We start from the raw sequence: 12,450 nt of genomic DNA, 5'->3' as shown, positions 1-12,450 counted from the left end.
ATTCTCAGAATCTGAGAATTCTTCTGGCGTAAGACGGAATCTCCTCTCTTCCATTAGGAGTACATGGTTGTCTGCGCAGTCGACAGATGTCTTTACACTCTGGGATGCATGGTGGAATGGGCTCAGTTCCATTCCAGGCCTTTCCATAATTGGCTCATCTCCAGATGGAATGAGTTTTTTCTGTCGGATAACTGTTCAAACGATGATGCTCTCTCCGGAGGCAAGTCGGTCCCTGTCCGGGTGGCTATGGCCATCTCGTCCAGGGTTTTCTTTGCTAGGGACAGTGTCTGGACCGAATCCTTTTCAGTGCAGTTGGACGTCTGTCGATTCCACCCTGTCAATTAACTTACTCTGGCATAACTCTTGTTTCCCGGTGAACCTGAAAAGGTTCAGTCCGACAGGGTCAGGACAGTGGCTTCCTTTTTAGCAACACTGTTCGTTGGGTGGCAATGACAGGTATGTCACATATTCGGACATAGTCCGAGGGTCTCCTCCCGACCATCTCGGCAGCGTTCATTTCAGGAGCTCTCCATTGGGAAGCGGGAGTCCTCAGCCGTCACGACGTGCATCTTGGGGACTAGTCTCTTCCCCAAGAGAGGTTTCATCTCCTGGTGAGCAGGGGGGGCCCCCCTGAGGTGACCCTCATGGCCTTCTGACTTTATCACACTATGGTGTTACAGTTCAGCTCTGGGGATTCTGAAGCAAACTTCAGCGACTCTTTGTCGGTGAAGTGGTCCTTCCACTTTGTGTACCTGTGTTCTCCGGTCTCCCTTCTTCCTCGAGGTCTTTGGAAGTGTTTTCAATCGAGACGGAGATGCTTTCCTGCTGGTGGCTCCTGATTGCCCCAGATGTCAGGGGTACTTGGATCTTCGGAGTCTCTACATCGATACTCCATCCCTGATGCTTCACTGCCCGGACCTGTTGTCTCAGGGTCCTTGGTTTTGCCTTGGACCTGGGTCGTTTGTCTTTGACTGTGTCCTTACAGTGGTCTTACGGCTTCCCTGGCTTTGTCATCGTTGGAATGATTAGAGCACATGGATCAGCTTTTGCTGGGACCTACCACAAACTGTGGCAGCCATAAATCTTATGGTATTGTACCTGTCGATACAATCCTCCGGTGTCCAGGATTTCCAGATATTCTGGCATTCCTTCCGGCTGGCTTGGGTTTCACACTTGGCCTGGTCTTCCTGACAGTGCGGATCTCTACACTGTCAGTATGGTTAAGATATGGAATTGCTTCACTCTGGTATCCAGTTCATCCTTTGGAGTGTTTTCTTGATTATGCCTCCATTTGTCCTCCCTAGGGACTCCTTGGGAGTAAGTAGTGGTTCTTCGTTACCTCCGGGGACAGTCAATGGAACCGCTGGTTGTGATAGCCATTACATGGTCTATTGCTTAGGCTCTCTCTTTCTCTCAGGGTGTTTATATCAACCAGGAGAGTGTCTGAATTGGGAGCGTTCTCATGTGGCTCCCTCTTCTGGAGGGCATCATGTCAGGGTGGGAGTTGCTCTCGCCCTGTGTTTCTTCTTAGTGGTTTTCAGGTTCCATATTATTCTGGAACTTATGGTACGGCCATTCTGTCCCCAGTCCTCTCGGCTGGTGTGGCCTCATTGACTGTGGTCTGGCCTCTTTGGATTTATGTGATCCGTTCAGGTTCCTTACGGAAATCGGACTCCTTATTGGTGGTCTGAGATTTCTGGTTTTCACAGGAAAGGATGGCCGGCCTATAACCAAATGTTGACTTGGATGGCCTCGTAGGTCTTCCTCAGGGGCCTACCCATGGGTAGGCCTTCCTGTTGTTGATGCTTGTTTTTTCTCGGGCCATGTGACCCTCGTGTGCGGCTCGCTGTGGCGCCTCGGCTGTTTTGCCTTACTAGGTGGCCACGTGGTCTTCTGTCCACACCTTTTTAAGGTTCTAGGCATTGGTTTCCTTTGCCTCTCAGGATGCTTCCTTTTTGGCGACGGATTCTCCTCTCAGCACAGGAGCGTCCCCACCCTTGGTTGAACTGCTTTGGGACATCCCCAAGGTCAACCCTGTGGACCCCCTATGGACCCTGAAGTAGAAAACAAGAGATATGGTAAGAACTTACCTTTGTTATCTCTGTTTCTACGAAGTCCATAGGGTCCACAGGGCGCCCGCCCTGACGCACCTGGCTTCATATGGGCTGTGTGGCTGGTCACCGGTTTTCCGTCTCCCATTTCGGTGAGTATGGTTATTGAGTGTTCCAGTTTTCTCTCTTTTTCTCTCCTCCTCCGGCCTTTGGCTACTTACAAACTGAGGTGCCTCTGGCTTGGGGGTGGGGTTATAGGGAGAGTGGACCCAGTGCATCCTGGGAGCTAAAAGCTTTAACTGCGTGGTGCCCGGATTTGGTTCCCAACCTATACCCCAAGGTCAACCCTGTGGACCCTATGGACTTCGTAGAAACAGAGATAACAAAGGTAAGTTCTTACCATATCTCTTGTTTTTTCCTGAATTTCTCAATAACAAACTTTTGGCTTAGGGGTTCCATGAAAAAAATGTTGATACTCTAGGTTGCCGTGATTCAAGAAAGTTTGGGAACCACTGACCTAACCACTTGTTTTAGGAAGGTGAAGCTTCTCCCAAATATTGAGGACTGTGGCCCTGATTCAGAGCCGGACGCTCTGACAGAGCGCTCGCTCTGAATCAGGGCGTCTTTTTTTTTTTTTTATGGAGCGGCCTCCTGGCCGCTCGCATTGCTGTGGGTTGCCACCCACAGCTAATGCGAGTGGCCAGGATGATGGTCGCGATGGTCAAGACCATTGCGACCATTGGGCTTGCGACGAGACCCTTGTGGTAGGGTCTCGTGGCCGCAAGCCCCAGAGAGCTTTCGGCTCAAACAGACCCGAAAGCTCTCCCACTGACATCACTTGTGATGTCAGTGGGGCCGCCCCCAAACGGTAGGCGTTCTCATGGGAACGCCTCCGTCTGGGCAGCCGCCCACCAAAGGGGGCGTGCTGTCACTCAATATCGACAGCTCGCCCCCTTTGGTGCGAGACCCGGACCGACGAATTGCCCGTTGCTATCCGGGTCTCGCTCATACGCAAGACGGAGCCGGCTCCATCATGTGCTCTGGGCCACCATTGACCCGGTTGCGAGCGCTCAGCACTTGCGACAGGGTCTGAATCAGGCCCTGTGTCCTAATATGATCTGAGACCGGTAAAAAAAAAAAAAAGGGCGAATGTTGTCATTTTGGATGCTTTGACATAACCTAGTTCCTAAAATCAATCCACATAGTGTATTGTGTAAAGGAAGACTGAAAGATTGTCAGCCACTCTCTGGCCCTCATTCAGTGGCGCTCGCAAGAAGCGAGCACTCTCTCTGAATGAGGGCGGCCGCTTGATTTTTAAAGTGCTGCCTCCTGGTCGCTAGCTAAGCTGTGGGTTACCACCGACCGCTTTAGCGACCGACCAGAGTGATGGTCGCGATGGTCAAGATCGAGCAGGAAGCTCCCCACTGACATCACTGCTGATGTCAGTGCGGCTGCCCACAAAAACGGCAGGCGTTCCGTTTGTGTAGCCACCCCCCCGCCCCGCCTACAAAACGTGGCGAGCTGTCGATCACCATCGACAACCGCCCCTTTTGTAGTGAGCTCCGGAGCAAGAGAATTTCTCTCTCGCTCTGGGGCTTGCACACGCGCAGTGTGGCCGCTGCGTGTGCGCAGGGCTTTAACATCGACCCGGTTGCGAGCGCTCAACGCTTGCAATCAGGTCTGAATGAGACCCTCTGTCTGCTTGAGAAGCCCCTCCCCCCTGCTGCAAAGTAAATATATGTGTGTGTTTCTGTGTGTGTATATATATATGTGTATATATATATGTGTGTATATATATATATATATATATATATATAACACACACAGAATTTTTACATTTAATTTTAATTCTAATCTCCTCTTCTGAACACAATTCCGTTTTCCAATTTAATTTGTAGCTGCAGTTGTGCCGGCTGGTCCAGACCTCGCCTCCACCTGGCCCTCCAGAGACTACCCCCCAAACAAGCACTGTAACAGTATTTGAAGAGGCCTTTTCCAAGGAGCAGAGGAATAAAGCCTCATTTGTCCAGGTGCTGGACCTCTTCTGTGGCCGCAGTGTGAGGAGAAGAGGACATGTTGAGATGATCGAGGCCGCCCTCAAGTGGATGCCAGAATTTGGGGTGGAGAAAGACTTGGAGGTTTACAACAAACTTCTCGATGTGTTCCCTAAGGAGGTCTTTGTCCCTAGAAACTTTATTCAGACCTTTTTCATCCATTACCCCCGCCAACAGGAGTGTGCAGTCAAGGTGCTAGAGCAAATGGAGTACTATGGCAAGTTGTGGTGTCTGTATTTATCGCACAGTAGTATGGTGACTGAACCATAGATGGGAAGGCACTGAGCACCGTGCAGTGACATACAGGAGAGTCTGTCCCTCCCACCACAGGGTGACACAGACAGGAGGGAGCTATGTGACATGGGGTCTGTCCCTCCCATCACAGGGTGCCAAAGACAGGTGGGTGACACGGGTGTGGTATAAGATATAGACAGTAATTAGGTAAACACCAGATGTTAGACAGTCAATAGTTTGACAGGAATAAAAGGTCAACAGGGTCAAAAGGTCGACATGTAAGAAGGTTGACGGTCAAAATGTCGACATGAAAATGGTCGACACATGGTTTTTTAGCCCTAATCTTCACCCTAACCCTCCCCTTGGTGCCTAACCCTAACCATCTGGGTAAGTGCCTAACCCTCCAGTATGTGCCTATCCCTAAAAAAACAAAAAAGCATGTGTCGACCATTTTGTTTAGCCGACCTTCTTACATGTCGACCTTTTGACCCTGTCGACCTATTGACCGTCTGACATCTGGTGTCTATCTAGACATTGTCTAAATACTGTCTATCTACAGTCCGGAACCCGGGTGACACAGACAGGAGGGAGCTATGTGACATGGAGTCTGTCCCTCCCACCACAGGGTGACACAGACAGGAGGGAGCTATGCAACATGGAGCCTGTCCCTCCCACCACAGGGTGACACAGACAGGAGGGAGCTATGTGACATGGCGTCTGTCCCTCCCACCACAGGGTGACACAGACAGGAGGGAGCTATGTGACATGGAGTCTGTCCCTCCCACAACAGGGTGACACAGACAGGAGGGAGCTGTGGGACATGGAGTCTGTTCCTCCCATCACAGGGTGACAGACAGGAGGGAGCTATGTGACATGGAGTCTGTCCCTCCCATCACAGGGTGCCAAAGACAGGTGGGTGACACGGGTGTGGTATAAGATATAGACAGTAATTAGGTAAACACCAGATGTTAGACAGTCAATAGGTTGACAGGAATAAAAGGTCAACAGGGTCAAAAGGTCGACATGTAAGAAGGTTGACGGTCAAAATGTTGACATGAAAATGGTCGACACATGGTTTTTTAGCCCTAATCTTCACCCTAACCCTCCCCTTGGTGCCTAACCCTAACCGTCTGGGTAAGTGCCTAACCCTCCAGTATGTGCCTAACCCTAAAAAAACAAAAAAGCACGTGTTGACCATTTTGTTTAGCCGACCTTCTTACATGTCGACCTTTTGACCCTGTCGACCTATTGACCGTCTGACATCTGGTGTCTTTCTAGACATTGTCTAAATACTGTCTATCTACAGTCCGGAACCCGGGTGACACAGGAGGGAGCTATGTGACATGGAGTCTGTCCCTCCCATCACAGGGTGACACAGACAGGAGGGAGCTATGTGACATGGGGTCTGTCCCTCCCACCACAGGGTGACACAGACCGGAGGGAGCTATGTGACATGGGGTCTGACCCTCCCACCACAGGGTGACACAGACAGGAAAGATCTATGGGACATGCAGACTGTTCCTTCTGCTATGTGGTAACATAGACTGGAGGGGGCTGTGTGAAGTCTGATATACCCTGCCCACCATGGGGTGGTACAGAAAGGAGAGGTATAATGTGCGTAAGACTCTGACTCTTAAGCTGGCAGTAATAAACTTTATGTTCTTCTAGGTGTCATGCCCAACAAACACACCCGCTTCCTCTTGACACAAATGTTTGGAAAGCTCAGCCATCCTTTGAAGAAGTATCAGCGGATTATGTACTGGTTCCCCCGGTTCAAACACGCCAACCCTTACCCTGTGCCTGCCGGCATAGAAGCGGATCCCGTCTCTCTGTCGAAGCTGTGCCTGCAGCGTATAGCGGCAGACAGGGACGCCTGTGTTACAGTCTTTCAGGTGATTGTGACATTCTGTATAGAGCTGGTTTGTTACCCTCATTACATTCTGCTTGTTATATGACACTATTCTTAATTACGGCACAAGTAAATTGATCTTTTCTGCATCCTTACAGCAACAATGTCATTGTTTATTAGAGGGATATTGCCTAGAGACACTGTTGCCATTGAGCTTTTCCTACAGACTGTATAGAAACAAGAAGCTGATTCAATTTGATTATATCATTGAGATTGAGTTTATAGCTATCCAGCAGTATTATTGGTGTACAATTAGACAGAATTATCATAAAAAAACACGATTTCTTTTTCAGGGTCCATAGGGGATCCACAGGGAAACCATGGGGTGTGTGTGGTCGTAGAGGTTCGGGCATCAAACAGTTAAAGCTTTAACTCCCAGGAAGCACTATTCCTCCTCCACATATACTCCGCCCCCAGCCACAGGCAGATAGTTTTTCGTTTGGTGCCGGCAGGACCTGTCGCATCTTTAGACAGGGGGACTGCTTAGGCAGCCCCAAGCTTTATTTTCATGAGTTTTTTTTTTATTTTATTTACCTGAATAAGCAGCAAGGCGTCCTAATGGGTGCCTGTGCGGCTGCTCCAGCTCCCTCCGCCAGCGTCGCAATGCCGGTGAGTAGTCCAGTGATTACGGTGGGCGGCAGCGGGGCTCGGCTAGCCGCTCCACTGAGGACCCAGGACTGCGGGCGGATACACGGAGAAGTACAGGTAATGTGATTCCCTCACAAGACATTTTCTGCCTCTGATCTGATCCTCCCCTCACCCTCCTCTCTATATGAGACGCTCAGCAGCCATTAATCAGGGCTTTTCTGAAGCTACAGGTCTCAGGCGTTTTGGCTTCAGTCTCCCTGTATACCTCTCCCTTGGACCAGGTCAGTGTTCTCCCCCAGAAAATTTTGCCAGCCGGGTGGGATCAATAGGTAGCCGGGTTGGGGCCTTCAAAATATACAGTGCCCAGATACTGCCCAATTTTTGGAGGGACTTTTTTTTTAACAGTACTTAGATGCTGGCTATACAGGAGGGTGCTCAGTTACAGGTGGCCACAGACACAGAGTGGATGCAGGAGGACCACTCTCTTCACTGTTCCACCCTATTGGTCAGTGTCAGTAAGAGCAGGGGGAGATAATGGGCAGTGGGCCTGATTCAGAGCTGAACGCTCTGACCAGAGCGCTCGCTCTGAATCAGGGCCCTCCTCCCTGAAAATGGAGCATCCTCTTGGACGCTCGCATAGCTGTGGGTGACCACCCACAGCATATGCGAGCATCCATGATGATGGTCGCGATGGTCTTGACCATCGCGACCATCGGGCTTGCGACGGAGACCCTGCGGTAGGGTCTTGCTGCCGCAAGCCCAGGAGTGATTTTGGCTCAATCAGCCAAAATCACTCCCACTGACATCACTAGTGATGTCAGTGGGGCCGGCTTCAGACGGTAGGCGTTCCCATGGGAACGCCTCCGTCTGGCAGGCACGCCCACCAAAGGGGGCATGCTGTCACTCAACATCGATAGCACGCCCCCTTTGGTGCGAGACCCGGAGCGATGGAGAGCCCGTCGCTCGCCGGGTCTCACGCACGACGGAGCTCCCTCCGTTGTGCGCATGCGTAGTGGGGGAACATCGACCCGCTTGCGAGCGTACTGCCGCTCACGAGCGGGTCTGAATGACCCCCAGTGTCAGTATGAGAATCTGGAGATATTAATCAGTGATAGTAAGGGGAGATAATAGTCAGGGTCAGAAAGGGGGAAGGGTGAGATATTTGTCAGTGTCAGTAAGAGGAGGGGGGAGATAATGGTCAGTGTCTGTATAAAAAGGGGATATTAGTCAGTGAGAGTGTCAGTAAGGGGAAGGGTCAGGATACTGGCTTGCTGTAGGAGGTTATCGTGATGGTGTTGGTACTGAAGTCCATGATGTGGCCAGCCAGCTGGTCTTCGGGACAGTTGGCATTGTGATGCCTCACATGGAGCTCATCTTAAAAGGATGGCGGCAGGCTGGTCACTCTCTCATAGCGTGATGGTAAAGATCACATTGCATAAAACAAAGCCGGTGGCAAGGCTCAGCGCCGACTTGGTGAGGACCGTTTCCTAGTGGCCACTTTGAGTAGTGCTGCTGCCTGCGTGACCCGGCTCTGTCACATGGCGTATGCTATGCTGCCTTTACCATCTACATCCTCCCTTAAGGATGCCACGGATAGAAAACTAGAGACTTGTCTCAAGTCAGTCTACTCGCTTTTTGGCGCTATGGCTGCAGCCCGGGTGGTTAAGGCCATCGAAGGATGGGCAGAGGCACTGGAAGAGAGCCTGCCATCAGACGCTGCCAGGGAACAACTGGTATACATCTCCCATGTTCAGGAAGCGGTCTCTTATCTGGGAGAAGCTGGACTCCTTGTCTCTAAGGCATCTGCCTCTTCGGTAGTCCCCGCCAGTCCTTTGGCTACAGTCCTGGAAGATGGACACAGGATCCAAGAAGACACTCTAATCCTTACCTTTCTCTGGAGACAGGCTGTTCAGCACAGTGTTGGACAAGATTGTGGCTACTGTGGCAGCCTCAAAATCTGCATGTCTGCCATCGGCAGCTGCCCCCTAAGCCTAAACTGTCCTCTGTCTTTTCGTTCCTAGGTTAAGGCAAGAGGACAGTCCTTTCCGAGGCAGTTCTCACAAGACCACCAAGCCACGATCCAAGCAGTCTTGGTCGGCCAGACGTCCAGCTTCCAAGTCTGACGACAAACCCTCCGCCTGATGGGGTGGGCCTCCTTCTGGGGGATCCCAGGGTGGGAGGCCGATTTTCTTAGATTCTTGGCGTCAAACAACACCTTGGTCCGAGAAGTGGTCTCTCAGGGGTACGCCCTCACCTTTGTACAGGTCCCCCGTTAGACTTTGTCAAAGCCCTGGCCCTCCAGGAGGCCATTCACTCTTTGCTGCGTTCAGTTATGATAATGCCAGTTCCTTTGGCTCAGAGACGAACTGGTTTTTATTCCAGAGTGCCCAAGTTCCGCATGGAAACTCTACGGTCAATTGTCCTGGCATTGGAGCCTAGGGATTTCATGGTTTCTCTGGACATTCAGGGTGCATACCAGCATGTACCTATTACTCCAACCGACCAACTGTTCCTATGGTTTACTGTTCTGCAGCAACACTACCAGTTTCGGGCACTGCCCTGCAGACACACGGCTGGCTCATCAATTGGAAAAAGTCCTCCCTATCTCCGACACAGCAGATGGTACATCTGGGGGCACTCCTGGATTCTTGAATACAGAGGATCGTTCTGCCAGTTAACAAGGTTTTGACACTACACTTGCATGTGCGTAACTTGCTCCAGAATCGGAGGGTATCCATTCACTCAGCAATGCAGGTCCTGGGGTCCATTGTATCCACCTTTGATATGGTGCAATACGCCCAGTTCCACTCCAGGCCCCTTCAACAACTGATTCTCTCTTGGTGGAAAGGGCAGTATCCTCCTCTCTCCGGTCTCCGGACTTTCGGCTTTCCCACGCATGGTGGCTACAGACGTCCCATCTGGAAAAGGGTCGCCCCTTCTGGGTTCCAAATTGGGAGCTTCTCACAACAGATGCCAATCTTCGCGGATGAGGTGTGGTAACTGGTCATCATACCTTTCAGGGTCGGTGGACAACCCAGGAAAGTCTCCTGCCCATAAACATTCTGGAGCTTCAAGCAGTGTACAGAGCACTCACTCAGGCGCAGTATGTAATCCAGGGCAGGCTGGTCCAAAACCTGTCCGACAATGCGACTGCAGTAGCCTACCTCAATAATCGGTGAGACACGCGAAGTCGGGCAGGCATGCAGAAAGTGGCAAACATTCTGGTCTAAGCCAAAGGTCAGCTCCCGGCAATATCAGCAGTATTCATTCCTCAACTGGGAAGTAGACTAACTAAGCTGCCAGGACATACACGCCAGAGAATGGGCTCTCCACCCGGATGTTTTTCAACTCCTGGTGGACAAATGGGGCCTGCCAGACCTAGACCTCATGGCCTCACGTCACAACCACAAGGTTCCCAGGTACGGGTCCAGGACCAGAGACCCCTCAGCCACCTTCGTGGACTCTCTAGCAGTGAGGTGGTACTTAAATCTCGCATACCTCTTTCTTGTGATTTACCTTCTCTCTAGGGTTCTCCGAAAGTTCAAGCAAGAAGGCGGCACGGTGATACTAATAGCCCCAGCCTGGCCCAGGCGACATTGGTTCACCGACCTATGGAGTCTCTCCATAGACACTCCTTTTCTACTTCCTCTAAGGCAGAATCTGTTAGCGCAGGGCCCTTGCCTGCACACAGACCTACCTCGCCTGTCTTTGACGGCGTGGCTCTTGAGTCATCCCTCTTAAGAGCCAAGGTTTCTCTTGCTCTGTGGTCCAGACGATGCTCAGGGCACGCAAGCCTGCATCTATTACAGAGTTTGGCACTCTTACGTTCAATGGTGCTTCCCCAAGAGGCTATGACCCTACAGTTTTTAGGGTCTCCCGGGTGCATGCCTTTCTCCAGGCTGGGTTAGACCTCAGCCTCCGCCTGGACTCCCTTAGAGTTCAGGTTTCTGCTCTGTCAATCTGGTTCCAGCGAAGGATTGCTTCCCTGCCTGATGTTAGAACATTTTTGCAGTGTGCTCTCCGCAATCAACCCCCTTTTGTCCCTCGGGTGGCTCAGTGGGATTTGTCTTTGGTTCTCCGGGCTCTACTGGCTCCTCCGTTTGAACCTCTGGACTCAGTAGACCTGAAGTGGCTGACAGTGAAGACTCTCTTTCTCCTCGCTATCTCCTCTGCCCGCAGGGTATCTGATTTGGCAACGCTCTCCTGTCGCTCCCCATTTTTGATATTTCATCTGGACAGAGCAGGTCCTCCATACCAGGGCTGGGTACCTCCCTAAAGTGGTATCCCAGTTCCATATAAATGAAGAGATTGTTGTTTCGGCATTTCTGCAGCTGAAGCTGCCTCAGATGTGGTATGTGGCTCATACTAAATCCTTTAGGAAATCAGATTCTCTTTGTATGGCTTCCACAAGCGAGGCTGGCCTTCTAACAAACAGACTCTGGCTCGATGGCTCCGCATGACTATCTCTGAAGCCTACACCACAAGCTAATCTTCCTGTTCCAAACAGGGTTACAGCACATTCTAATCGGTCCGTGGGACCCTCGTGGGCAGTTCGACGTGGCGCTTCTACTGAACAATTGTGCAGGGCGGCCACGTGGTCTTCCGTCCACACCTTTCTCAGGTTCTATGCCTTTCAATACCTTTGCCTCTCAGGATGCTTCCTTTGGGCGGCGGATTCTCATTTCTGCTCAGGAGCGTCCCCACCCTTAGGGGAAACTGCTATGGGACATCCCCATGGTATCCCTTTTGTTAACTCTATTTCTTCAAAATCCATAGGATCCGCAGGGCGCCCATCCTGACGCACCTGGCTTCAATGGGTATTTTTTCTCTTGATCACGGATTCCTTCATCTTCTGGGAGAGAGTTTCTTGAGTATATTGTTCTTCCTTCTCCTCTTTCCTGCTCCTGCCTTGGGCTTGTTTACAAAACTGTCTGCCTATGGCTGGGGGCGGGGTATATGTGGAGGAGGACCAGTGCATCCTGGGAGTTAAACTGTTGTGCCCGGATCTCTCCGACCCCACACACCCCAGGGTATCCCTGTGGATCCTATGGACTTTGAAGAAATAGAGTCAACAAAGGTAAGTCATATAAATCATAATTATTTCCATTGCTCTGATTAATTAGGCTGGGGGGTGGCAACCTACGGTTTTTTTTAAAAAATAATTTAAATTTTGTTATTTGTTGCTCATCCTATGGGGTCAGTGGATTCAACAGGGTATAGAGCGCAGTAACAGGAGTGTGACCATCAAATGCTCAGGCTCCACCCCCCCCCCCCCAGCACTCTATATCCTTCTAGCTGTTATGCTCTTCCCTTTTCTATACCCCGTTAGCTGTCATCATGCTCCTCCCTCTCTATACCCTTTTAGCTGTCATGCTCCTCACTCTCCATACCCTTTTAGCTGTCGTGCTCCTCCCTCTCTATACCCTTTTAGCCGTCGTGCTCCTCCCTCTCTATACCCTTTTAGCCGTCGTGCTCCTCCCTCTCTATACCCCATTAGCTGTCATGCTCCTCCCTCTCTATACCCTTTTAGCTGTCGTGCTCTTCCCTCTCTATACCCTTTTAGCTGTCGTGCTCCTCCCTCTCTATACCCTTTTAGCTGTCGTGCTCCTCCCTC

General features: G+C 51.1%; 1 protein-coding gene across 2 annotated transcripts in view; it reads left to right on the top strand.

The window, feature by feature from the left end:
* Positions 1-12,450, top strand: part of ECSIT (ECSIT signaling integrator) — a 35,676-nt gene that overhangs the window by 7,730 nt on the left and 15,496 nt on the right. For both annotated transcript variants that reach the window (XM_088461789.1, XM_088461788.1), the window contains exons 3-4: positions 3,950-4,322; positions 6,008-6,231. In XM_088461789.1, coding sequence (XP_088317915.1) covers positions 3,950-4,322; positions 6,008-6,231 — 597 coding nt within the window. The remainder of the gene's footprint in view (positions 1-3,949; positions 4,323-6,007; positions 6,232-12,450) is intronic.

This window comes from Taudactylus pleione, unplaced genomic scaffold (assembly GCF_031769625.1).
Source record: "Taudactylus pleione unplaced genomic scaffold, aTauple2 ptg001101l, whole genome shotgun sequence".
Classification (NCBI taxonomy): Eukaryota; Metazoa; Chordata; class Amphibia; order Anura; family Myobatrachidae; genus Taudactylus; species Taudactylus pleione.
This window is presented reverse-complemented; position numbering and strand designations above follow the sequence as displayed.